Here is a 27,409-nt window from a genome sequence, read left to right on the forward strand (position 1 = left end):
GCAAATTTAAAAAGGGGGAAATACAAATGCATAACATCTTTAGAGGTTCGTTGACGTTGTATCAGTTACACGTTGACATTGTATCAGTCGCATGTTGACGTTGTATCAGTTACATGTTGATGTTGTATCAGTTACATGTTGATGTTGTATCAGTTACATGTTGATGTTGTATCAGTTACATGTTGATGTTGTATCAGTTACATGTTACATGTTGACGTATCAGTTACATGTTGACGTATCAGTTACATGTTGATGTTGTATCAGTTGTTGATCAGTTACATGTTGATGTTGTATCAGTTACATGTTGACGTTGTATCAGTTACATGTTGGCATCAGTTACATGTTGGCGTTGTATCAGTTACATGTTGACGTGTTGATGTTGTATCAGTTACATGTTGACGTTGTATCAGTTACATGTTGATGTTGTATCAGTTACATGTTGGCGTTGTATCAGTTACATGTTGACGTTGTTGATCAGTTACATGTTGACGTTGTATCAGTTACATGTATCAGTTACATGTTGACGTTGTATCAGTTACATGTTGACGTATCAGTTACATGTTGATGTTGTATCGTCAAACGTTGTATCAGTTACATGTTGATGTTGTATCAGTTACATGTTGATGTTGTATCAGTTACATGTTGACGTTGTATCAGTTACATGTTGATGTTGTGTATCAGTTACATGTTGATGTTGTATCAGTTACATGTTGACGTTGTATCATTTACATGTTGACGTTACATGTATCAGTTACATGTTGACGTTGTATCATTTACATGTTGATGTTGTATCAGTTACATGTTGATGTTCACACGTATCAGTTACATGTTGACGTTGTATCAGTTACATGTTGACGTTGTATCAGTTGTATCAGTTACATGTTGACAGTTATCAGTTACATGTTGATGTTGTATCAGTTACATGTTGATGTTGTATCAGTTACATGTTGACGTTGTATCAGTTATCATGTTGACGTTACATGTTGATGTTGTATCAGTTACATGTTGGCGTTGTATCAGTTACATGTTGACGTTCTATCAGTTACACGTTGACGTTGTATCAGTTACATGCTGTTACATGTTGACGTTATCAGTTACATATTGACGTTGTATCAGTTACATGTTGACGTTGTATCAGTCACACGTTGACGTTGTATCAGTTAATGTACATGCCATATCTATAATAATATTACAGTAGTCGTATCTGTCACATACCATTGGTCTAGAATGATATCACAAAAGAACCAACTCTTATGGCATATTGGACTATGTCCTAACTTGAGGTTTGTATACTGTAACTCAATGTAAATGGGAGAGTTGTGTGAATATCAGATTTACTCACATGGATCTCAAGCCTTACAGGAATATACTTGCATTAATCAAGTATCTAAACATCAATAGAATTTCCATTATCTTAACGCATATGTCACGAATAGTACCGATGTTGGCTCCCCTTCTGGTTCAGGTGGCGCTCGGCGGTCGTCGTCGCCGGTCTACTAGCTGCCACCGATCCTTTGTTCTGTGTTCGTTTGTTTTTGTCTAATTGGTTTCACCTGTTCCTTGTTTGGTTTTTAGGGTGGCGTTATTTAAGTTTGTTTAGCCCGCTTCTGTTTGTGCGGGCTTGTTCTACTGTAATTGTGAGAGGTGTTAGTATTTTGTGTTGGGTTTTTACGCTGTCCTAGTATTTTACCAAAGGGTACTATTTGTTTTATAGTTACGCCTGTGTTGGGTATATACTATGTTGTTCTTTTGATTTTGGACATTAAAGCGTGTTTTTTCCCGCATCCTTTGCTCTCTGCGCCTGACTCCACACACACTCACTCATTGAGCGTTACAACATAATCTTGTCACATGTACATGTTGTCCAAGCATCAAAGCAGATGTCTTTTTCTAAACCTCGTTATCATACACACATCAGCAGCCCCCTGAGATCTCTCTCTCTCTCCAATAACTCAAAATGAATCACTCTTAATGAAGTCACGAACTCAAACATAGCAGTGCTGCTCCAACCGTCAGACCTACAGTTTAAGTCGTAAGTTTACATACACTTAGGTTGGAGTTATTAAAACTCATTTTTCAACCACTACACAAATGTCTTGTCAACAAACTATAGTTTTGGAAAGTCGGTTAGGACATCTACTTTGTGCATGACACAAATAATTTTTCCAACAATTGTATACAGACAGATTATTTCACTTATAATTCACTGTATCACAATTCCAGTGTGTCAGAAGTTTACATACACTAAGTTGACTGTGCCTTTAAACAGCTTGGAAAATTCCAGAAAATGATGTCACGGCTTTAGAAGCTTCTGATAGGCTAATTGACATAATTTGAGTCAATTGGAGGTGAACCTGTGGACGTATTTCAAGGTATACCTTCAAACCCAGTGCCTCTTTGCTTGACACCATGGGAAAATCAAAAGAATTCAGCCAAGACCTCAGAAAAACAATTGTAGACCTCCACAAGACTGCTTCATCCTTGGGAGCAATTTCCAAATGCCTGAAGGTACCACGTTCATCTGTACAATAGTACACAAGTATAAACACCATGGGACCACTCAGCCATCATACCGCTCAGGAAGGAGACGCGTTCTGTGTCCTAGAGATTAATGTACTTTGGTGCGAAAAGTGCAAATCAAACCCAGAACAACAGCAAAGGACCTTGTGAAGATGCTGGAGGAAAGAGGTTCAAAAGTACCTATATCCACAGCAAAACAAGTCCTATATCGACAACCTGAAAAGCCGCTTAGCAAAGAAGAAGCCACTGCTCCAAAACCGCCATAAAAAAAGCCAGACCACGGTTTGCAACTGCACATGGGGACAACGATCGTACTTTTTACTTTTTGGAGAAATGTCCTCTGGTCTGATGAAACAAAAATAGAACTGTTTGGCCATAATGACCATTGAAATGTTTGGAGGAAAAAGGTGGAGGCTTGCTAGCCGAAGAACACCATCCCAACCATGAAAGCACGGGTGGCCGCTTCATGTCCTGTGGGTGCTTTGCTGCAGGAGGGACTGGTGCACTTCACAAAATAGATGGCATCATGAGAAGGAACATTTTGTGGATATATTGAAGCAACATCTCAAGACATCTGTCAGGAAGTTAAAGCTTGGTCGCAAATGGGTCTTCCAAATGGACAATGACTCCAAGCATACTTCCAAAGTTGTGGCAAAATGGCTTAAGGACAACAAAGTCAAGGTATTGGAATGGCCATCACAAAGCCCTGACCTCAATCCTATAGAGAATTTGTGAGCAGAACTGAAAAGGTGTGTGAGAGCAAAGAGGCCTACAAACCTGACTCTGTTCCCACTTATTGTGGGAAGCTTGTGGAAGGCTACCCAAAATGTGTGACCCAAGTTAATCAATTTAATTAAAGGCAATGCTACCAAATATTAATTGAGTGTGTGTAAACTTCTGACCCAAGGGGGATGCGATGGGAAAAACCCCTGAAATAAATCATTCTCACTACTATTATTCTCACATTCTTAAAATAAAGTGGTGATCCTAACTGACCTATGACTGGGAATTTTTACTCAGATTAATTAAATGTCAGGAACTGTGAAAAACTGAGTTTAAATATATTTGGCTAAGGTGTACGTAAATTCCGACTTCAACTGTAGGTCTTAACGGCATAGACAACACTAAAATCATATCTCATCAACAATCTAAACCCGAGATGAGTTCATATTCCACGCCATCTGTTGTGAACATGTTATTCTATTTTATTAGATGGTACAAAATTGCCGATCTTAAAATGGAATTCTGATCTACTGTACTGTACTGTACTGTACTGTATATGAGGATCTAGAGAACAGATGGTGTAGATAGAACATGGGCTCAGCTAGATTTTGGTCTACTTATGACTTTGGATAAGTCTCTTCTTGGCCTCACTTTCTGAAAATATTAGCATATTAAAAGGGCAACAGTTTGACATCAGAATAGGTGACTTTGTAGAGTGTTTAGCAGTGATAGTATACACACACACAAACACACAAACCGCTTGGGGTTTTGCCAACAGTGGATTATTTCATGTTTAAACCCCTTATAGTTTTGTTATCAGTTTGTCGCAGACTCTTTTGTCACAGTGTGTTTGTGTGTGTGTTATTGCGTTGTGTTTAGTCTCGGTGCAGGTGCATGGAGGGATATTGGGCAAGTGAAGTTTTTCTCTGATGCTGAATACCTTGTCAGATGTCTTACATGAGGATGTGGGAAGAGGGAGAGAGGAAAGGAGGGAGGAATGACAGGGCTGAGAGAGTGTAGAGACGGCAAGAGAGAGGGTGGTTTTATGGAGAGAAGAGAGAGAGTGGAACGACAGGGCTGAGAGAGTAGAGACGGCAAGAGAGAGGGTGGTTTTAGAGAGAGAGAGTGGAGACAGGGCTGAGAGAGAGAAGAGAGAGAGAGAGAGAGAGAGAGAAGGAGAGAAAGAGAGAAAGAGAGAGAAGAGAAGCTTTAGTGGTGAAGGGTTCAGGTAGATAAGACATGAAACAGTGGAACATCAGCAGAGAAACCAGAAAGAGAGAGAGCTCCTAAACAGGGTTGGGGCCAATTCCATTTCAATTTAGGAGGTACACTGAAATTCCAATTTCAATCATTTTCAATTAGAAAAATGTAGAATTGGAATTTAATTTACTTTATGAATTGGCCAGAATAAAAAATGGAACTGAGCGCAACCCTGAGCTTAATTATGCAGCCAGCCAATACAATATCCAGTACAACATAATACGTTAACCAGAGTTCCTGAAACTTCAACATCAGGGACAACAGACTAGCTGCAGATGCATCTACAGTTCCTTGCAAAAGTATTCACCCCCCCTTGGCGTTTTTCCTATTTTGATGCATTACAACCTGTAATTTAAATGGATTTTTATTTGTATTTCATGTAATGGACATACACAAAATACCTCAACTTGGTGAAGTGAAATTGAAAAAATAACTTGTTTCAAAAGATTCTACAAAAATAAGAAATGCAAAAGTGGTGCGTGCATATGTATTCTCCCCTTTAATATGAAGACCATAAATAAGATCTGGTGCAAACGATTACCTTCAGTCACATAAATAGTTAAATAATTTCAATCTAAATGTCTAATCTAATAATGCAATCTAAGTGTCACATGATCTGTCACATGATCTCCGTATATACAGTATACACCTGTTCTGAAAGGCCCCAGAGTCTGCAACACCACTCAGCAAGGGGCACCATCAAGCAAGTGGCACCATCAAGACCAAGGAGCTCTCCAAACAGGTCAGGGACAGGGTTGGGTTATAAAAAAATGTCAGAAGCTTTGAACATCCCACGGAGCACCATTAACTTCTTGAGTGTAGGAGGCAGTATTTTCGTTTTGGCTAAAAAACGTACCCATTTGAAACTGCCTATTTCCCAGGCCCAGAAAATAGAATATGCATATAATTGTCAGATTAGGTGTCACGATCGTTGTAAGAAGCGGTCCAAAGCACAGCGTGGTGTGAATGCATCATTTAATAGATGACAAAAAACACAAAGTAAACTGTACAAAAACAAAACCAATAACGACAGTGAAGCTATCATAAGAACTGTGCTGACACAAGCAACTAACATAGACAATCACCCACAAACAAACAGTGAAACCCAGGCTACCTAAGTATGATTCTCAATCAGAGACAACCAATGACACCTGCCTCTGAGAACCATACTAGGCCGAAACATAGAAATCCCCAAAATCATAGAAAAACAAACATAGACTGCTCACCCCAACTCACGCCTGACCATACTAAATAATAACAAAACAAAGGAAATAAAGGTCAGAACATGACATTAGGATAGAAAACACTCTAAAGTTTCCAAAACTGTCAAAATACTGTCTGTGAGTATAACAGAACTGATATTGCAGGCGAAAACCTGAGGAAAATCCGACAAGGAAGTGCTGTTTTTCCTGAAAGCTCTCTGTTTCCTTGGATGCCTTGCCTCCATTTAAAGGAATATCAACCAGATTCCTTTTTCCAATGGCTTCCCCAAGCTGTGAACAGTCTTTAGACATAGCTTCAGGCTTTTATTTTGAAAAATGAGCGAGAAAGAACCCATCGCGTCAGTGGATGGCTGGGTGCCGGCAGAGTTTTTAATATGCAACAGCCATTTTCTCTCTCTCACCTATGGAAGAAGCTACATTCCAGGTGACATATTATCAATTCTATATATTGTAAAAACAACCTGAGGATTGATTATAAAAAAACGTTTGACATGTTTCTACGACCATTTCGGATACTATTTGGAATTTTCGTCTGCGATGTCGTGACCGCTCGAGCCTGTGGATTTCTGAACATAATGCACCAAACGAATGGAGGTATTTTGGATATAAAAATGATCTTTTGGAACAAAAGGAACATTTCTTGTGTAACTGGGAGTCTCGTGAGTGCAAATATCCGAAGATCATCAAAGGTAAGCGATTTAATTGATTGCTTTTCTGACTTTCGTGACCAATCTACTTGGCTGCTAGCTGTTTGTAATATTTTGTCTACTGAGAGAGATGTTCTTACATTAACGCTTGGTATGCTTTCGCCGAAAAGCTTTATTGAAATGTGACACGCCAGGTGGATTAACAACAAGCTAAGCTGTGTTTTGCTATATTGCACTTGTGATATTTTTTGTAGTTGAATTTGAATTTCGCGCTCTGCATTTCAGCGGATATTGCTGAAAATGATCCCGGTAACGTGATGGGTGCACCAAGAAGTGGTGAAAGAAAACAAACCTGCCAAGAGAGGGCCACCCACAAAAACTCACGGACCAGGCAAGGAGGGCATTAATTAGAGGCAACAAAGTGACCAAAGAAACCCTGAAGGAGCTGGAAAGCTCCACAGTGGAGATTGGAGTATCTGTCCATAGGACCACTTTAAGCCCTACACAGAGCTGGTCTTTATGGAAGAGTGGCCAGGAAAAAGACATTACTTGAAGAAAAAAATAAGCAGACACGTTTGGTGTTCGCCAAAAGGCACGTGGGAGACTCCTCAAATTTATGGAAGATGGTACTCTGGTCAAATAACTAAATACAGGGAAATTCTCGAGGGAAACCTGAGACTGGGACGGGGTTCACCTTCCAGCAGGACAATGACCCTAAGCATTTTGCTAAAGCAACACTCAAGTGATTTGAGACAGGGGGCAGTATTTTCACATCTGGATGAAATGCATGCCCAAATTCAACTGCCTGCTACTCATCTCCAGAAGATAAGATATGCATATCATTAGTAGATCTGGATAGAAAACACTCTGAAGTTTCTAAAACAGTTTGAATCATGTCTGTGAGTATAATAGAACTTATTTAGCAGGTGAAACCCCGAGGACAAACCATTCAGATTATTTTTTGAGGTCACTCTCTTTCAATGAGGTTTCATTGGGAATCCAGATTTCTAAGGGACCTTCTTGAAGTTCCTATCACTTCCACTGGATGTCAACAGTCTTTAGAAATTGGTTGATGTTATTCCTTTGTGTAATGAAGAAGTAGGGCCATCTTGAACGAAGGTCACTTGAAGTGTACTGTTAGATATAGGCGCGTGACCAGAAAGCTTGCTACAGTTTGTTTTTCTCCTGTATTGAACACAGATCATTCCGTCTTCAATTTTATCAATTATTTACGTAAAAAAATACGTATAGTCGTATTACAAAAGTAGTTTGAAATGTTTTGGCAAAGTTTACAGGTAACTTTTGAGATATTTTGTAGTCACGTTGCACAAGTTCAAACCGGTGTTTTTCTGGATCAAACGCGGCAAATAAATGGACATTTTGGATATATATTGACGGAATTAATCGAACAAAAGGACTATTTGTGATGTTTATGGGACATATTGGAGTGCCAACAAAAGAAATTTGTCAAAGGTAAGGCATAAATTATATTGTTATTTCTGCGTTTTGTGTTGCGCCTGCAGGGTTAAAATATGGTTTCTCTCTTTGTTCACGGAGGTGCTATCCTCAGATAATAGCATTGTTTGCTTTCGCCGAAAAGCCTTTTTGGAATCTGATATGTTGGCTGGATTCACAACAAGTGTAGCTTTAGTCTCATTGGCTCTGTCTGTCAGTGTGAGTCCTTCTGTGAGTCCATCTCCCGTCTGTCTGTGTTTCTGTCTGTACTGTAAGTCTTCAGTGTCGAGGCAGAGGCTTCCTCGTCAGTGGTTGTAAAGAGGAGGAGGTGGCTGAGGTAACATTAGCCATGGCCATCTGACAGGGGCATAGATCATCCAGAGAGATAAGGAGGGAGAGGGGGAGGGAAGGAGAGAGGGTGGGAGAGAGAGGGAGAGGGGAGGAGGAAGGGAGGAGAAAGAGGGAGGGAGGGAGGGAGGGAGGGAGGGAGAAAAAGGAAGAGGGAGGAAAATATCGAGGGGGGAAGAGAGAGGGAGAGGTAGGGAGAGAGAGGTAGAAAGAGGGGGAGGGAGGGAAAGAAAGAAAGAGGGAGTGGGAGGAAGAGAGAGAAAGAGGTAGAAGGGGAGGGAGGGAGAGAGAGAAAAGCATTAGAAGGGGAGGGAGGGAGAGAGAGAAAGAGGTAGAAGGGGAGGGAGGGAGAGAGAGAAAGAGGTAGAAGGGGAGGGAGGGAGAGAGAGAAAGAAGGGAGAAGGCAAGAGAGGAGAGAGGCAAGAGAGGAAGAGGTAGAAGGTGAGAGAGGGAGAGAGAGAAAGAGGGAGAGAGAGAGGTAGAAGGGGAGAAGGGGAAGAGAGAGAAAGAGGGAGAGAGTGACGTCCATAGAGAGAAGGGGGACAGACATGGTAAAAGGCAAAAGGACTAATACTCCTCTCTCTTTCACACTTGACAGATGACGTCAACAAAACCAAATCAATATAAAGACAACCTGTCAGTGACAAGTCTGATTCCTCTCTTACAGTCCCCTACTCTCTCCTCCCTCACTATGACCTGGTACTGCTACAATACCCTTAGGGACACTGAGATACACACTGGTGTCACTACCAGCTCTGACCACAAGAGGCCCTGTGGGCCCTCTGCTCTCTAATTCAATGTGGGTGCATCTCAACAGCACAACAGATCCTCCTCTCCGTCATCTGTACTGATTTGAGAAAACAGCGTAGTCGATTCCTACAGAACATTGACTTTCCACCTTTCAAGTTGTTTAATATCAGTACAGATGGACAGGAGTTGAGGACAGGAGTTGAGGACTTGCCTAAAAAATTAAATTAGGAAGCCGTTTTAGACTGTTGGGATGCATCTTCTGTGTGATTGAGGAAAGGAGAGGAGGCAGAGGAGTACATTACCATGATAGTTGTCACGACGACTGTCCTGTTCTCAATGTTTGTGCTGTCGTTAGACAACAGCACCTCACTCTGGACCAGAACCAGTTTGTCAATGTCGTTCCAGTAGCCAATCTGAGAGAGGAAAGGGAGAGGTGAAAACTAGACAAAACTGCATTTTCATAAAGCCCAAATAATATCTCCGACATGCCTGTGTGTCTATTCCTACCCGTTGTGGTCCATTGCTCTTCAGTTCAAACATGTCCATGGTGTAGTTGACTCTGCGGCCGTAGTGGTCAAACTGGATATTACCTGTTAGACCCTGGATACGCACCTGGAGACAGGACAACAGAGAACACAGGTCAGAACAAAGAACAATAAGGAACACAAAGGACCAAAGAATACCTGTTTGAGTGTGCGTTCCATGTCTATGCCCTGGTTCCAGGGAGCAGCTGGGTTGGCCAGACAGTCTCCAGCATTTCCTCTACGGGAGATGTCTATCTTCTGACGACGCAGGTTCCTGAAGGCCTCGGCCATCACCAACACCCCATCATATGTCAGAGACGAGGTGTACTGGGGAGAGAGGAGAGAGGAAGAGGAGGAAAAGGAGGAGGGAGAAAGAGTATTTTAGATGATTTTACATCAACAGCGTAGAGCTTTTAACAGACATGATGATGCCTGTTTTAGGAATCAGGAAATGCATGTTTCATGCTATGGGTTCCTCTCTTGACAAAACACTGGATTAGTTATGTACAAAATAAGTCCCATCTATGTGAATGAATGGATCCCCATGAGACCCATCTGCGGCAGTAAGATCATGATTTGAGAGATGAGGAGGTCTTCAGAGGAGGCTTATCTGAATGACAACTCTGTAACAGGTAAGACACATAGCAGTCTGGAGGTATTCACACACACAGCAGGGGAGACCTCACAACACACGCACACACACACACACACACGCACACGCACACACACGCGCACACACACACACACGCGCACACACACACACACACACGCACACACACACACACACACACACACACACACACACACACACACACACACACACACACACACACACACACACACACACACACACACACACACACACACACACACACACACACACACACAGAGGCAGTCAAAGACACAGCAGGAAACATTCACATCATGACAGAGACCAAACTGAGGAGGAGAAGAGAAGAGGAGAGGGAAGGATGAGGGACTGATAAACTCAGGGGACACACTTCACATCAGGTCAGTGTCACTCTGACATGTCTTCCTTTCCTTTCTCACTCTGTGTGTTGGGGTGGTTATATACCATGCCGTTTTGACGATCTTCTCTTTATATTTCCTCAGGGCTTTCTTTGAGAACTGACATGCTTGTTTTTCTGTGACCCTGGAAGTCTTAATACTCTTTGATAGGTATTAATAAAACACAACCTGTCCTTAGTTCTAACATTCTAATTGATTGTGATTGATGTGATACATAAAGCTGCCCATTTAATTGTATGGAAAGGGCCTTGTCATTCACTAATGAAGTACGCATCTGTATCTCCCTGACTGGACAGAGAAATGTTTGTTATTTTGGTGTCTCCAATAATGGTTTGATGTCAGCATATGACATTTGGTTTCATAGCATATTTCAGAAACTGAATACTGAGAATGACAAACTCAAAATCACACTACCCTTACACCAGTGGAGTCTCCCCAGAGGTGGAAGGGGAGGACCATTCACTCCAGTGAATTTCATAAAATGTTTAATTGCAAGACAGGGTAGCAGGGTAGCCTAGTGGTTAGAGCGTTGGACTAGTAACCGGAAGGTTGCAAGTTTGAATCCCCGAGCTGACAAGGTACAAATCTGTCGTTCTGCCCCTGAACAGGCAGTTTACCCACTGTTCCTAGGCCGTCATTGAAAATAAGAATTTGTTCTTAACTGACTTGCCTAGTAAAATAAAAATAAAATAAATTTAAAAAGTTATGTTTAGATAAAACTATAATAAATATAATCACGTCACCAAATAACTGATCAAAACACATTTTGCAAAGAAGGTCTACAGTAGCCTCAACAGCAGTCTGTAGGGTAGCACCATGGTGTAGCTGGAGGACAGCTAGCTTCCGTCCTCCTCTGGATACATTGACTTCAATAGAAAACTCGGAGGCTCATGAGCCTCACCACCTTCCATAGACTTACACAGTAATTATGACAACTTCCGGAAGACGTCCTCCAGCCCAGTGGCGTAGCCTTGGCCTACCTAGTTTGATCTCAGGGCTACTCCAAGAATGCCTCAGACATGATAAAATATGAATTGTGTAATATTTTATTACATTTTTATAATAACCGCATGTGAAGTATATTTTCTATGGGTCATTTTATTATAATGTAACAAAGAAATAGTCAGCGACAATCAAGTTGGCTTCCGACTATTTGTCACATTTTAAAAAAATCATACAGGGTTTACCTCAATAACCTGGCAATATCACGTGGCTAAACTTTGTAGCGCATAGGCTAGCAAGCGCTACCACGCTAGTTTACTGGAATTGACTCACCAGCCAAGGTAATTTAGTAGTTCTAGCATTGGCAAACCAAATGTTGATCGCTAGGTTTAAAAAAAAGACGTCTGAGGCAAAGGAGCGTGTTCCAGAAAATAATTTGGATCAATCTACTGCTTCAGAATAAGACATAAAAAGGTGGGGTCAGGATAGAAACAATCGCAATTGCCATCACAACAGCCAATGCCACGTTGAGACAGGCATGCTTGCCTACCCCCACCGTCTCCTCCCGTTCTTGATACTGCGGGCGGGGGTGACCCTGCAGTAGGTCCAACGACATATGTGTCTGCTGTTGATGAACCAGCCTGTCAACCAAAGCTAGCAAAGTTCCCTTCAAGTATAATAAATGGCAAATCACGCTGCTTCTCTTCAAGGTGGTATGACCAGTTCGTGTGGATTGAGTATAGTAAAGCAAAAGGTTGTACGTTTTGTAGGCACTTTCCTGGGGCAAATGTCAAATTCAGATTTATACGAGATGGATTTAAAAAACGGAAACTCACAACAAAGGCTTGCTGCAAACACAGGAATAGCACATTTCATTCTAATGTCCTTGCAAAATGTGAATCCTACAAGGCGACCCATGGGCCTAGAAGTTGTGGGACTGTGTTGAACTAAATACATGGTGATGCCTAGAAGTCGTGGGACTGTGTTGAACCAAATACATGGTGATGCCTAGAAGTCTTGGGACTATGTTGAACCAAATACATGGTGATGCCTAGAAGTTGTGGGACTGTGTTGAACCAAATACATGGTGATGCCTAGAAGTCTTGGGACTATGTTGAACCAAATACATGGTGATGCCTAGAAGTTGTGGGACTGTGTTGAACCAAATACATGGTGATGCCTAGAAGTCTTGGGACTATGTTGAACCAAATACATGGTGATGCCTAGAAGTCTTGGGACTATGTTGAACCAAATACATGGTGATGCCTAGAAGTTGTGGGACTGTGTTGAACCAAATACATGGTGATGCCTAGAAGTCGTGGGACTGTGTTGAACCAAATACATGGTGATGCCTAGAAGTTGTGGGACTGTGTTGAACCAAATACATGGTGATGCAAACATGGATTATATATATTATACTTCCGGCGCCGACAGAGATGGCCGCCTCGCTTCGCGTTCCTAGGAAACTATGCAGTTTTTTGTTTTTTTACGTGTTATTTCTTACATTAGTACCCCAGGTCATCTTAGGTTTCATTACATACAGCCGAGAAGAACTACTGTATATAAGATCAGCATCAACTCACCATCAGTACGACCAAGAATATGTTTTTCGCAACGCGGATCCTGTGTTCTGCCTTACAAACAAGACAACGAAATGGATCGCATGCAGCGACCCAAAAAAACGACCCGAAAAGAGGGAAACGTGGCGGTCTTCTGGTCAGGCTACGGAGAAGGGGCACATCGTGCCCCACTTCCTAGCATTCTTCTTGCCAATGTCCAGTCTCTTGACAACAAGGTTGATGAAATCCGGGCAAGGGTAGCATTCCAGAGGGACATCAGAGACTGTAACGTTCTGTGCTTCACGGAAACATGGCTCACTGGAGAGACGCTCTCGGATGCGGTGCAGCCAGGTTTCTCCACACATCGCGCCGACAGAAACAAACACCTTTCTGGTAAGAAGAGGGGTGGGGGTGTATGCCTTATGGCTAACGAGGCATGGTGCGATAAAAGAAACATACAGGAACTCAAATCCTTCTGTTCACCTGATTTAGAATTCCTCACAATCAAATGTAGACCGCATTACCTACCAAGAGAATTCTCTTCGATTATAATCACAGCCGTATATATCCCCCTCAAGCAGACACATCGATGGCTCTGAACGAACTTTATTTAACTCTTTGCAAACTGGAAACCATTTATCTGGAGGCTGCATTCATCATTGTTGGGGATTTTAACAAGGCTAATCTGAAAACAAGACTCCTAAATTTTATCAGCATATCGATTGCGCAACCAGGGGTGGAAAAACCTTGGATCACTGTTACTCTAACTTCCGCGACGCATATAAGGCCCTGCCCCGCCCCCTTTCGGAAAAGCTGACCACGACTCCATTTTGCTGATACCTGCCTACAGACAAAAGCTAAAAAAGCTCCCACGCTGAGGTCTGTCCAACGCTGGTCCGACCAAGCTGACTCCACAATCCAAGACTGCTTCCATCACGTGGACTGGGACATGTTTTTGTATTGCGTCAAATAACAATATTGACGAATACGCTGATTCGGTGTGCGAGTTCATTAGAACGTGCGTTGAAGATGTCATTCCCATAGCAACGATTAAAACATTCCCTAACCAGAAACCTTGGATTGATGGCAGCATTCGTGTGAAACTGAAAGCGCGAACCACTGCTTTCAATCAGGGCAAGGTGTCTGGTAACATGACTGAATACAAACAATGCAGCTATTCCCTCCGTAAGGCTATCAAACAAGCTAAGCGTCAGTACAGAGACAAAGTAGAATCCCAATTCAACGGCTCAGACACAAGAGGCATGTGGCAGGGTCTACAGTCAATCACGGACTACAGGAAGAAACCCAGCCCAGTCACGGACCAGGATGTCTTGCTCCCAGGCAGACTAAATAACTTTTTTGCCCGCTTTGAGGACAATACAGTGTCACTGTCACTGCCTGCAACGGAAAAATGCGGTCTCTCCTTCACTGCAGCCGAGGTGAGTAAAACATTTAAACGTGTTAACCCTCGCAAGGCTGCAGGCCCAGACGGCATCCCCAGCCGTGCCCTCAGAGCATGCGCAGACCAGCTGGCTGGTGTGTTTACGGACATATTCAATCAATCCCTATATCAGTCTGCTGTTCCCACATGCTTCAAGAGGGCCACCATTGTTCCTGTTCCCAAGAAAGCAAGAAAGCTAAGGTAACTGAGCTAGACCATATCACCTCCACCCTACCTGACACCCTAGACCCACTCCAATTTGCTTACCGCTCAAATAGGTCCACAGACGATGCAATCTCAACCACACTGCACACTGCCCCTAACCCATCTGGACAAGAGGAATACCTATGTGAGAATGCTGTTCATCGACTACAGCTCGGCATTCAACACAATAGTACCCTCCAAGCTCGTCATCAAGCTCGAGACCCTGGGTCTCGACCCGCCCTGTGCAACTGGGTACTGGACTTCCTGACGGGCTGCCCCCAGGTGGTGAGGGTAGGTAACAACATCTCCTCCCCGCTGATCCTCAACACTGGGGCCCCACAAGGGTGCGTTCTGAGCCCTCTCCTGTACTCCCTGTTCACCCACGACTGCGTTGCCACGCACGCCTCCAACTCAATCATCAAGTTTGCGGACGACACAACAGTGGTAGGCTTGATTACCAACAACGACGAGACGGCCTACAGGGAGGAGGTGAGGGCCCTCGGAGTGTGGTGTCAGGAAAATAACCTCACACTCAACGTCAACAAAACTAAGGAGATGATTGTGGACTTCAGGAAACAGCAGAGGGAACACCTCCTATCCACATCGATGGAACAGTAGTGGAGAGAGTAGCAAGTTTTAAGTTCCTCGGCATACACATCACAGACAAACTGAATTGGTCCACTCACACAGACAGCATCGTGAAGAAGGCGCAGCAGCGCCTCTTCAACCTCAGGAGGCTGAAGAAATTTCGCTTGTCACCAAAAGCACTCACAAACTTCTACAGATGCACAATCGAGAGCATCCTGGCGGGCTGTATCACCGCCTGGTACGGCAACTGCTCCGCCCTCAACCGTAAGGCTCTCCAGAGGGTAGTGAGGTCTGCACAACGCATCACCGGGGGCAAACTACCTGCCCTCGAGGACACCTGCACCACCCGATGTTACAGGAAGGCCATAAAGATCATCAAGGACATCAACCACCCGAGCCACTGCCTGTTCACCCCGCTATCATCCAGAAGGCGAGGTCAGTACAGGTGCATCAAAGCTGGGACCGAGAGACTGAAAAACAGCTTCTATCTCAAGGCCATCAGACTGTTAAACAGCCACCACTAACATTGAGTGGCTGCTGCCAACACACTGACACTGACTCAACTCCAGCCACTTTAATAATGGGAATTGAATGGGAAATGATGTAAATATATCACTAGCCACTTTAAACAATGCTACCTTATATTAATGTTACTTACCCTACATTATTCATCTCATATGCATACGTATATACTGTACTCTATATCATTGACTGCATCCTTATGAAATACATGTATCACTAGCCACTTTAACTATGCCACTTTGTTTACATACTCATCTCATATGTATATACTTTACTCGATACCATCTACTGTATCTTGCCTATGCTGCTCTGTACCATCACTCATTCATATATCCTTATGTACATATTCTTTATCCCCTTCACTGTGTATAAGACAGTAGTTTAGGAATTCTTAGTTGGATTACTTGTTGGTTATTACTGCATTGTCGGAACTAGAAGCACAAGCATTTCGCTACACTCGCATTAACATCTGCTAACCATGTGTATGTGACAAATAAATTTGATTTGATTTGATTTTTTTGATTTATATAGAAAGGAACCGTACACATGTTAAAGTGGTCATAGATATTGTCCTAACGTGTGCAAAGCAGGATATTCCACTCAGGGAGCATAGAGAAAGTTAATCAACAAAGGTAACTTTTTTGAAATCTTCAATTTCATGTCAAAGTATGACTCAGAAATACAAAACAGGCTTTAATGAGCTACCCCGCAATGCCACGGTTCTGAGCCCCAAAATTCAGAAAGAGTTGCAGCATCATTGGTACTGTGGAGAATAAAGATGAAGTTCATTTTGCGCCTTCCAAGTATTCTGCCACACTAGCAGATGAATATAAAGATCAATCTAAACTAGAAATTCTTGCTGTGTGCATCCGATACATTCATGGTGAAATTATTAAAAAAGAGCTGTTGGGTTTTATGGAAACGGCTGATTTGTCCGTGTTGCAACCCCTGGAGTTGGACCCCACTCTGTGTGGGTTTTTGTTTCAATGGCGCTTCAGTCATGTCAGGGAACAGAGGAGGGTACATGTCCTACTAAAGCAAACATTTAACAAGCTGTGTGTCGGGACGTCAGTACTTTCTTTGACACAGTAAACCAGCTGCACACATTTATGAGTGGATCCCAAAGACATGCTCCATTCATGAAGTACAGAAAGAGTTGCATCCCGATAGACCATGTATCGAGCTAGAAAGATCCACGGATATACGTTGGAGTTCAAAATCAGGGTCTGTGAGTAAAGTGCTGTTACTGCTAGATGTCATTGTAGAGGTTCTTGCAGAGTTTTCAGATGCTTGTGGACAAACCAAATTAGAAGTCGATGCCCTCTTACAACAAATCCAGAACAATACGTTTTTATTCCGGTTTGTCACGTTTAGTAAATTGTTTGACACTAGTGGTTTTGCTACGAAGGGATTACAAAGCTCTACATTATCTGTGATGGACGGTATTGGTTTAATTGAAATCCTCAAAAGCAGCTTTTGTACATTCAGAGAAGTCAGGGGAGACTTTGATAAAGTTCTCAAGCTAACTAAAGAGATGATGATTAATCATGATATTAGTAATTGGGATGTGAGGACATCACGGCAGCGAAAACTGCCTGTAAAAAACTTCACTGGAAAACATCCAGCATAAAGAGTGACAGTGACCTGAGGCAACTTTGCAACAATATTCTAGACAGACAGATTACTGTGTTGAACTCAGAATTTCAAGAAGACACATGTGGGATCATGCAAGCGGCAGCCTCCTTTTCCAAAGAATCCCAAACCTGCGGCCTTAAAGAGCGGATGAAGACCACATGCGACCATTATGCAATGTCAATTGAGGATGCTGAATTCACTGTTTTTATTCAGCAGAGTTGCAAAATGATCATGGGAAAGAGTGACTTTTCCTCCATAATGAGTGTACTTGACAGTTGCCCTGATGATATTTTCCCTAATATAAACGTTCTGTTAAGGATCATTGTCACACTTCCAATGACATCATGCAGTGTGGAGAGACTTTTCTCAACAACAAATAGGATAAAAAAATCGTCTTCGCACATCAATGACAAGCGCCCGGCTGAACCACTTCAGTTTGCTGTCTTTAGAGCGTCAACTGACAGATACATTGGATTATGATGAAATCATCACCATATTCAACTCAAAGCCTCTACGTCTGCGCCTTGTGATGTAGGTCACGCCTTATGTTACGTCTATTAAAGGTAAGGTACCATTTCATAGTACTACTACCTGCCATGGTATAAATTGTAACATCAAATATAGGCTTGTTTGCCAATTGAGATTAAAGTGCGGCCGAAGATGAGTTTTTTGTTGTTGGCAATTTGGCAACTGATCTAAAGTTACTGTCTTATTTTAATATGCTGGGATAGGTAAATATTTGTATATGTAACGAGGTTGCTCCAAGTGCTATGTACTAGTATAAAATTATTGTATTACGAAATAATATATGGCACGTCGCAAAATAAATTAAATGAAGTAGAAAAATTGAATATCCAAAATTTTCTAGGACTACCCCCCAAAAATCTGTCTACGCCCCTGCTCCAGCCTATCAGAGCTCTTGTAGCATGAAATGACATGTTGTCCACCCAATCAAAGGACCAGAGAATTAATATAGTACAGAAAGCAAAAGCTACAGCTAGCTAGCACTGCAGTGTTTAAAATGTGCTGAGTAGTTGACTCAAAGAGAGAGAAAGACAACAGTTGAACAGTTTTGAACAAATTAATTTCTTCCAAAATGAAGAAGCAAGAGAGTAATAGAGAGTAATAGAGAGATATTGTCATTTTTTTCTTCTCACTTTCAGTTTCACTTACTTAGCTAGCAAATGCAGCTAGCTAGTTTAGCCTACTGAAACACCCTGCTCAGAGCGATGCTATGTTAGCCAGCTGGCTATGACTTTCCAACACAACACTGGAACTCTTCCATGTCAATGTAAGCTTTTGGTATTACTAATGCTATTACATTGGACTAATGATTACACCCTATATTAGCTAGATGCAGGCAGCGTGTGCAAGGCGGTATTGAATGTCACTGTCTGTCCATGTGTCACTGCCTGTCACCTCAAATGTGTCTCTCGACCTATGTTCACCTACTTACTGTACGTTGTAAACCTTCATTCATAAGCTAGGTTGCAGCAACCTCATGGTGGGTATAGGGGAATTTTGAGTATCATGTAGTAGCCTAAAGCTATCTATGTTACATTGAACTGGGTACATGGAATATGAATGACAGTCATCCAATATGCTGTAACAGAAATAAGGCCATGCTCATGAAAAAAAAACATCCTCCCTAATATTAAAAACGGCACTGACCTAGTCATCCTAGGGCGGAGCTAGTCATCCTAGCGCAGGGCTAGTCATCCTAGGGTAGGGCTAGTCATCCTAGGGCAGGGCTAGTCATCCTAGGGTAGGGCTAGTCATCCTAGGGCAGGGCTAGTCATCCTAGGGTAGGGATAGTCATCCTAGGGCAGGGCTAGTTATCCTAGGGTAGGGCTAGTCATCCTAGGGCAGGGGCTAGTCATCCTAGGGTGGGGCTAGTCATCCTAGGGCAGGGCTAGTCATCCTAGGGCAGGGCTAGTCATCCTAGTGCAGGGCTAGTCATCCTAGGGCAGGGCTAGTCATCCTAGGGCAGGGCTAGTCATCCTAGGGTAGGGCTAGTCATCCTAGGGCAGGGCTAGTCATCCTAGGGCAGGGCTAGTCATCATAGGGTAGGGCTAGTCATCCTAGGGCAGGGCTAGTCATCCTAGGGCAGGGCTAGTCATCCTAGGGTAGGGCTAGTCATCCTAGGACAGGGCTAGTCATCCTAGGGTAGGGCTAGTCATCCTAGGGCAGGGCTAGTCATCCTAGGGTAGGGCTAGTCATCCTAGGGTAGGGCTAGTCATCCTAGGGTAGGGCTAGTCATCATAGGGCAGGGCTAGTCATCCTAGGGCAGGGCTAGTCATCCTAGGGAAGGGCTAGTCATGCTTGGGCAGGACTAGTCATACTAGGGCAGTGCTAGTCATCCTAGGGCAGGCCTAATCATCCTAAGGCAGGGCAAGTCCTCCTAGGCAAGAGCTAGTCATCCTGGGGCAGGGCTAGTCATCCTAGGGCAGAGCTAATCATCATAGAGCAGGGCTAGTCATCCTAGGATAGGGCTAGTCATCCTAGGGCAGGGCTAGTCATCCTAGGTTAGGGCTAGTCATCCTAGGGTAGGGCTAGTCATCCTGGGGGTAGGGCTAGTCATCCTAGGGCAGGGCTAGTCATCCTAGGGCAGGGCTAGTCATCCTAGGGTAGGGCTAGTCATCCTAGGGCAGGGCTAGTCATCCTAGGGCAGGGCTAGTCATCCTAGGGTAGGGCTAGTCATCCTAGGGCAGAGCTAGTCATCCTAGGGTAGGGCTAGTTATCCTAGAGTAGGGCTAGTCATCCTAGGGCAGGGCTAGTCATCCTAGGGTAGGACTAGTCATCCTAGGGCAGGGCTAGTCATCCTAGGGTAGGGCTAGTCATCCTAGGGTAGGGCTAGTCATCCTAGGGTAGGGCTAGTCATCCTAGGGCAGGGCTAGTCATCCTAGGACAGGGCTAGTCATCCTAGGGTAGGGCTAGTCATCCTAGGACAGGGCTAATCATCCTGGGGCAGGGCTAGTCATCCTAGGGCAGGGCTATTATCCTAGGGCAGGGCTCGTCATCCTAAGGCAGGGCAAGTCATCCTAGGCAAGAGCTAGTCATACATCCTAGGGAAGGGCTAGTCATACTAGGGCAGGGCTAGTCATCCTTGGGCAGGACTAGTCATACTAGGGCAGTGCTAGTCTTCCTAGGGCAGGCCTAATCATCCTAAGGCAGGGCAAGTCCTCCTAGGCAAGAGCTAGTCATCCTGGGGCAGGGCTAGTCATCCTAGGGCAGAGCTAGTCATCATATGGCAGGGCTAGTCATCCTAAGGCAGGGCTTGTCATCCTAGGGCCGGGCTAGTCATCCTAGGGCAGATCTGGTCATCATAGGGAAGAGCTAGTCATCCTAGGGCAGGGCTAGTCATCATAGGGCAGAGCTAGTCATCCTAGTGAAAGGCTAGTCATCCTGGGGCAGGGCTAGGGCTAGTCATCATAGGGCAGAGCTAGTCATCCTAGGGCAGGGGCTAGTCATCCTAGGGCAGGGCTTGCAATCCTAGCGCAAAGCTAGTCATCTTTCGTCAGGGCTAGTCATCCTAGGGCAGAGCTAGTCATCCTAGAGAGCAAGACTAGTCATCCTAAGGCAGGGCCAGTCATCCTAGGCAAGAGCTAGTCATCCTGGGGCAGGGCTAGTCATCCTAGGGTAGGGCTAGTCATCCTAAGGCAGGGCAAGTCATCCTAGGCAAGAGCTAGTCATACTAGGGCAGGGCTAGTCATACCAGGGCAGGGCTAGTCATCCTAGGGCAGTGCTAGTCATCCTAATGCAGGGCAAGTCATCCTAGGCAAGAGCTAGTCATACTAGGGCAGGGCTAGTAATACTAGGGCAGGGCTAGTCATCCTAGGGCAGGCCTAGTCATCCTAGGGCAGGGCTAGTCATCCTAGGGCAGGGCTAGTCATCCTAGGGCAGGGCTAGTCATCCTAGGGTAGGACTAGTCATCATAGTGCAGGGCTAGTCATCCTAGGGTAGGGCTAGTCATCCTAGGGTAGGGCTAGTCATCCTAGGGCAGGGCTAGTCATCCTAGGACAAGGCTAGTCATCCTAGGGTAGGGCTAGTCATCCTAGGGCAGGGCTAATCATCCTGGGGCAGGGCTAGTCATCCTAGGGCAGGGCTATTATCCTAGGGCAGGGCTCGTCATCCTAAGGCAGGGCAAGTCATCCTAGGCAAGAGCTAGTCATACATCCTAGGGAAGGGCTAGTCATACTAGGGCAGGGCTAGTCATCCTTGGGCAGGACTAGTCATACTAGGGCAGTGCTAGTCATCCTAGGGCAGGCCTAATCATCCTAAGGCAGGGCAAGTCCTCCTAGGCAAGAGCTAGTCATCCTGGGGCAGGGCTAGTCATCCTAGGGCAGAGCTAGTCATCATAGGGCAGGGCTAGTCATCCTAAGGCAGGGCTTGTCATCCTAGGGCCGGGCTAGTCATCCTAGGGCAGATCTGGTCATCATAGGGAAGAGCTAGTCATCCTAGGGCAGGGCTAGTCATCATAGGGCAGAGCTAGTCATCCTAGGGAAAGGCTAGTCATCCTGGGGCAGGGCGAGGGCTAGTCATCATAGGGCAGAGCTAGTCATCCTAGGGCAGGGCTAGTCATCCTAGGGCAGGGCTTGCAATCCTAGCGCAAAGCTAGTCATCTTTCGTCAGGGCTAGTCATCCTAGGGAAGCGCTAGTCATCCTAGGGCAGGGCTAGTCATCCTAGGGCAGGGCTAGTCATCCTAGGGCGGGGCTAGTCATCCTAGGGTGGGGCTAGTCATTCTAGGGCAGGGCTAGTCATCCTAGGGCAGGGCTAGTCATCCTAGGGCAGGGCTAGTCATCCTAGGGTAGGGCTAGTCATCCTAGGGCAGGGCTAGTCATCCTAGGGCAGGGCTAGTCATCCTAGGGTAGGGCTAGTCATCCTAGGGCAGGGCTAGTCATCCTAGGGCAGGGCTAGTCATCTTAGGGTAGGGCTAGTCATCCTAGGGTAGGGCTAGTCATCCTAGGGCAGGGCTAGTCATCCTAGGGCAGGGCTAGTCATCCTAGGGTAGGGCTAGTCATCCTAGGGCAGGGCTAGTCATCCTAGGGTAGGGCTAGTCATCCTAGGGCAGGGCTAGTCATCCTAGGGTAGGGCTAGTCATCCTAGGGTAGGGCTAGTCATCCTAGGGTAGGGCTAGTCATCATAGGGCAGGGCTAGTCATCCTAGGGTAGGGCTAGTCATCCTAGGGCAGGGCTAGTCATCCTAGGGCAGGGCTAGTCATCCTAGGGTAGGGCTAGTCATCCTAGGGCAGGCCTAGTCATCCTAGGGTAGGGCTAGTCATCCCAGGGTAGGGCTAGTCATCCTAGGGCAGGGCTAGTCATCCTAGGGTAGGACTAGTCATCATAGTGCAGGGCTAGTCATCCTAGGGTAGGGCTAGTCATCCTATGGTAGGGCTAGTCATCCTAGGGTAGGGCTAGTCATCCTAGGGCAGGGCTAATCATCCTGGGGCAGGGCTAGTCATCCTAGGGCAGGGCTATTATCCTAGGGCAGGGCTCGTCATCCTAAGGCAGGGCAAGTCATCCTAGGCAAGAGCTAGTCATACATCCTAGGGAAGGGCTAGTCATACTAGGGCAGGGCTAGTCATCCTTGGGCAGGACTAGTCATACTAGGGCAGTGCTAGTCATCCTAGGGCAGGCCTAATCATCCTAAGGCAGGGCAAGTCCTCCTAGGCAAGAGCTAGTCATCCTGGGGCAGGGCTAGTCATCCTAGGGCAGAGCTAGTCATCATAGGGCAGGGCTAGTCATCCTAAGGCAGGGCTTGTCATCCTAGGGCCGGGCTAGTCATCCTAGGGCAGATCTGGTCATCATAGGGAAGAGCTAGTCATCCTAGGGCAGGGCTAGTCATCATAGGGCAGAGCTAGTCATCCTAGTGAAAGGCTAGTCATCCTGGGGCAGGGCTAGGGCTAGTCATCATAGGGAAGAGCTAGTCATCCTAGGGCAGGGCTAGTCATCCTAGGGCAGGGCTTGCAATCCTAGCGCAAAGCTAGTCATCTTTCGTCAGGGCTAGTCATCCTAGGGCAGAGCTAGTCATCCTAGAGAGCAAGACTAGTCATCCTAAGGCAGGGCAAGTCATCCTAGGCAAGAGCTAGTCATCCTGGGGCAGGGCTAGTCATCCTAGGGTAGGGCTAGTCATCCTAAGGCAGGGCAAGTCATCCTAGGCAAGAGCTAGTCATACTAGGGCAGGGCTAGTCATACCAGGGCAGGGCTAGTCATCCTAGGGCAGTCCTAGTCATCCTAATGCAGGGCAAGTCATCCTAGGCAAGAGCTAGTCATACTAGGGCAGGGCTAGTAATACTAGGGCAGGGCTAGTCATCCTAGGGCAGGCCTAGTCATCCTAGGGCAGGGCTAGTCATCCTAGGGCAGGGCTAGTCATCCTAGGGCAGGGCTAGTCATCCTAGGGTAGGACTAGTCATCATAGTGCAGGGCTAGTCATCCTAGGGTAGGGCTAGTCATCCTAGGGTAGGGCTAGTCATCCTAGGGCAGGGCTAGTCATCCTAGGACAGGGCTAGTCATCCTAGGGTAGGGCTAGTCATCCTAGGGCAGGGCTAATCATCCTGGGGCAGGGCTAGTCATCCTAGGGCAGGGCTATTATCCTAGGGCAGGGCTCGTCATCCTAAGGCAGGGCAAGTCATCCTAGGCAAGAGCTAGTCATACATCCTAGGGAAGGGCTAGTCATACTAGGGCAGGGCTAGTCATCCTTGGGCAGGACTAGTCATACTAGGGCAGTGCTAGTCATCCTAGGGCAGGCCTAATCATCCTAAGGCAGGGCAAGTCCTCCTAGGCAAGAGCTAGTCATCCTGGGGCAGGGCTAGTCATCCTAGGGCAGAGCTAGTCATCATAGGGCAGGGCTAGTCATCCTAAGGCAGGGCTTGTCATCCTAGGGCCGGGCTAGTCATCCTAGGGCAGATCTGGTCATCATAGGGAAGAGCTAGTCATCCTAGGGCAGGGCTAGTCATCATAGGGCAGAGCTAGTCATCCTAGGGAAAGGCTAGTCATCCTGGGGCAGGGCGAGGGCTAGTCATCATAGGGCAGAGCTAGTCATCCTAGGGCAGGGCTAGTCATCCTAGGGCAGGGCTTGCAATCCTAGCGCAAAGCTAGTCATCTTTCGTCAGGGCTAGTCATCCTAGGGAAGCGCTAGTCATCCTAGGGCAGGGCTAGTCATCCTAGGGCGGGGCTAGTCATCCTAGGGCGGGGCTAGTCATCCTAGGGCGGGGCTAGTCATTCTAGGGCAGGGCTAGTCATCCTAGGGCAGGGCTAGTCATCCTAGGGCAGGGCTAGTCATCCTAGGGTAGGGCTAGTCATCCTAGGGCAGGGCTAGTCATCCTAGGGCAGGGCTAGTCATCCTAGGGTAGGGCTAGTCATCCTAGGGCAGGGCTAGTCATCCTAGGGCAGGGCTAGTCATCTTAGGGTAGGGCTAGTCATCCTAGGGTAGGGCTAGTCATCCTAGGGCAGGGCTAGTCATCCTAGGGTAGGGCTAGTCATCCTAGGGCAGGGCTAGTCATCCTAGGGTAGGGCTAGTCATCCTAGGGCAGGGCTAGTCATCCTAGGGTAGGGCTAGTCATCCTAGGGTAGGGCTAGTCATCCTAGGGTAGGGCTAGTCATCATAGGGCAGGGGCTAGTCATCCTAGGGTAGGGCTAGTCATCCTAGGGCAGGGCTAGTCATCCTAGGGCAGGGCTAGTCATCCTAGGGTAGGGCTAGTCATCCTAGGGCAGGCCTAGTCATCCTAGGGTAGGGCTAGTCATCCCAGGGTAGGGCTAGTCATCCTAGGGCAGGGCTAGTCATCCTAGGGTAGGGCTAGTCATCATAGTGCAGGGCTAGTCATCCTAGGGTAGGGCTAGTCATCCTAGGGTAGGGCTAGTCATCCTAGGGTAGGGCTAGTCATCCTAGGGTAGGGCTAGTCATCCTAGGGCAGGGCTAATCATCCTGGGGCAGGGCTAGTCATCCTAGGGCAGGGCTATTATCCTAGGGCAGGGCTCGTCATCCTAAGGCAGGGCAAGTCATCCTAGGCAAGAGCTAGTCATACATCCTAGGGAAGGGCTAGTCATACTAGGGCAGGGCTAGTCATCCTTGGGCAGGACTAGTCATACTAGGGCAGTGCTAGTCATCCTAGGGCAGGCCTAATCATCCTAAGGCAGGGCAAGTCCTCCTAGGCAAGAGCTCGTCATCCTGGGGCAGGGCTAGTCATCCTAGGGCAGAGCTAGTCATCATAGGGCAGGGCTAGTCATCCTAAGGCAGGGCTTGTCATCCTAGGGCCGGGCTAGTCATCCTAGGGCAGATCTGGTCATCATAGGGAAGAGCTAGTCATCCTAGGGCAGGGCTAGTCATCATAGGGCAGAGCTAGTCATCCTAGGGAAAGGCTAGTCATCATGGGGCAGGGCTAGGGCTAGTCATCATAGGGCAGAGCTAGTCATCCTAGGGCAGGGCTAGTCATCCTAGGGCAGGGCTTGCAATCCTAGCGCAAAGCTAGTCATCTTTCGTCAGGGCTAGTCATCCTAGGGCAGAGCTAGTCATCCTAGAGAGCAAGACTAGTCTTCCTAAGGCAGGGCAAGTCATCCTAGGCAAGAGCTAGTCATTCTGGGGCAGGGCTAGTCATCCTAGGGTAGGGCTAGTCATCCTAAGGCAGGGCAAGTCATCCTAGGCAAGAGCTAGTCATACTAGGGCAGGGCTAGTCATACCAGGGCAGGGCTAGTCATCCTAGGGCAGTGCTAGTCATCCTAATGCAGGGCAAGTCATCCTAGGCAAGAGCTAGTCATACTAGGGCAGGGCTAGTCATACCAGGGCAGGGCTAGTCATACCAGTGCAGGGCTAGTAATACTAGGGCAGGTCTAGTCATCCTAGGGCAGGGCTAGTCATCCTAGGGCAGGGCTAGTCATCCTAGGGCAGGGCTAGTCATCCTAGGGTAGGGCTAGTCATCCTAGGGCAGGCCTAGTCATCCTAGGGTAGGGCTAGTCATCCTAGGGTAGGGCTAGTCATCCTAGGGCAGGGCTAGTCATCCTAGGGTAGGACTAGTCATCATAGTGCAGGGCTAGTCATCCTAGTTTAGGGCTAGTCATCCTAGGGTAGGGCTAGTCATCCTAGGTTAGGGCTAGTCATCCTAGGGCAGGGCTAGTCATCCTAGGACAGTGCTAGTCATCCTAGGGTAGGGCTAGTCATCCTAGGGCAGGGCTAATCATCCTGGGGCAGGGCTAGTCATCCTAGGGCAGGGCTATTATCCTAGGGCAGGGCTCGTCATCCTAAGGCAGGGCAAGTCATCCTAGGCAAGAGCTAGTCACACATCCTAGGGAAGGGCTAGTCATACTAGGGCAGTGCTAGTCATCCTTGGGCAGGCCTAATCATCCTAAGGCAGGGCAAGTCCTCCTAGGCAAGAGCTAGTCATCCTGGGGCAGGGCTAGTTATCCTAGGGCAGAGCTAGTCATCATAGGGCAGGGCTAGTCATCCTAAGGCAGGGCTTGTCATCCTCGGCCCGGGCTAGTCATCCTAGGGCAGATCTGGTCATCATAGGGAAGAGCTAGTCATCCTAGGGCAGGGCTAGTCATCATAGGGCAGAGCTAGTCATCCTAGGGAAAGGCTAGTCATCCTGGGGCAGGGCTAGGACTAGTCATCATAGGGCAGAGCTAGTCATCCTAGGGCAGGGCTAGTCATCCTAGGGCAGGGCTTGCAATCCTAGCGCAAAGCTAGTCATCTTTCGTCAGGGCTAGTCATCCTAGGGCAGAGCTAGTCATCCTAGAGAGCAAGACTAGTCTTCCTAAGGCAGGGCAAGTCATCCTAGGCAAGAGCTAGTCAACCTGGGGCAGGGCTAGTCATCCTAGGGTAGGGCTAGTCATCCTAGGGCAGGGCTAGTCATCCTAGGGCAGGGCTAGTCATCCTAGGGTAGGGCTAGGCATCCTAGGGTAGGGCTAGGCATCCTAGGGTAGGGCTAGTCATCCTAGGGCAGGGCTGGTCATCCTAGGGTAGGGCTAGTCATCCTAGGGCAGGGCTAGTCATCCTAGGGCAGGGCTAGTCATCCTAGGGCAGGGCTGGTCATCCTAGGATAGGGCT

The 27,409-nt window shown here is 46.4% G+C and overlaps 1 protein-coding gene across 1 annotated transcript in view; it reads right to left on the reverse strand.

Moving 5' to 3' along the window:
- Positions 1–27,409, reverse strand: part of LOC135553140 (glutamate receptor 4-like) — a 97,735-nt gene that overhangs the window by 38,518 nt on the left and 31,808 nt on the right. Inside the window, exons 6-8 of the mRNA XM_064985282.1 lie at positions 9,610–9,777; positions 9,434–9,538; positions 9,229–9,339 (exon numbers count right to left, since the gene is read on the reverse strand). Of these exons, the coding sequence (XP_064841354.1) occupies positions 9,229–9,339; positions 9,434–9,538; positions 9,610–9,777 (384 nt within the window). The remainder of the gene's footprint in view (positions 1–9,228; positions 9,340–9,433; positions 9,539–9,609; positions 9,778–27,409) is intronic.

The sequence above is a fragment of the Oncorhynchus masou genome, chromosome 13, assembly GCF_036934945.1.
Source record: "Oncorhynchus masou masou isolate Uvic2021 chromosome 13, UVic_Omas_1.1, whole genome shotgun sequence".
NCBI classification, from domain to species: Eukaryota; Metazoa; Chordata; class Actinopteri; order Salmoniformes; family Salmonidae; genus Oncorhynchus; species Oncorhynchus masou.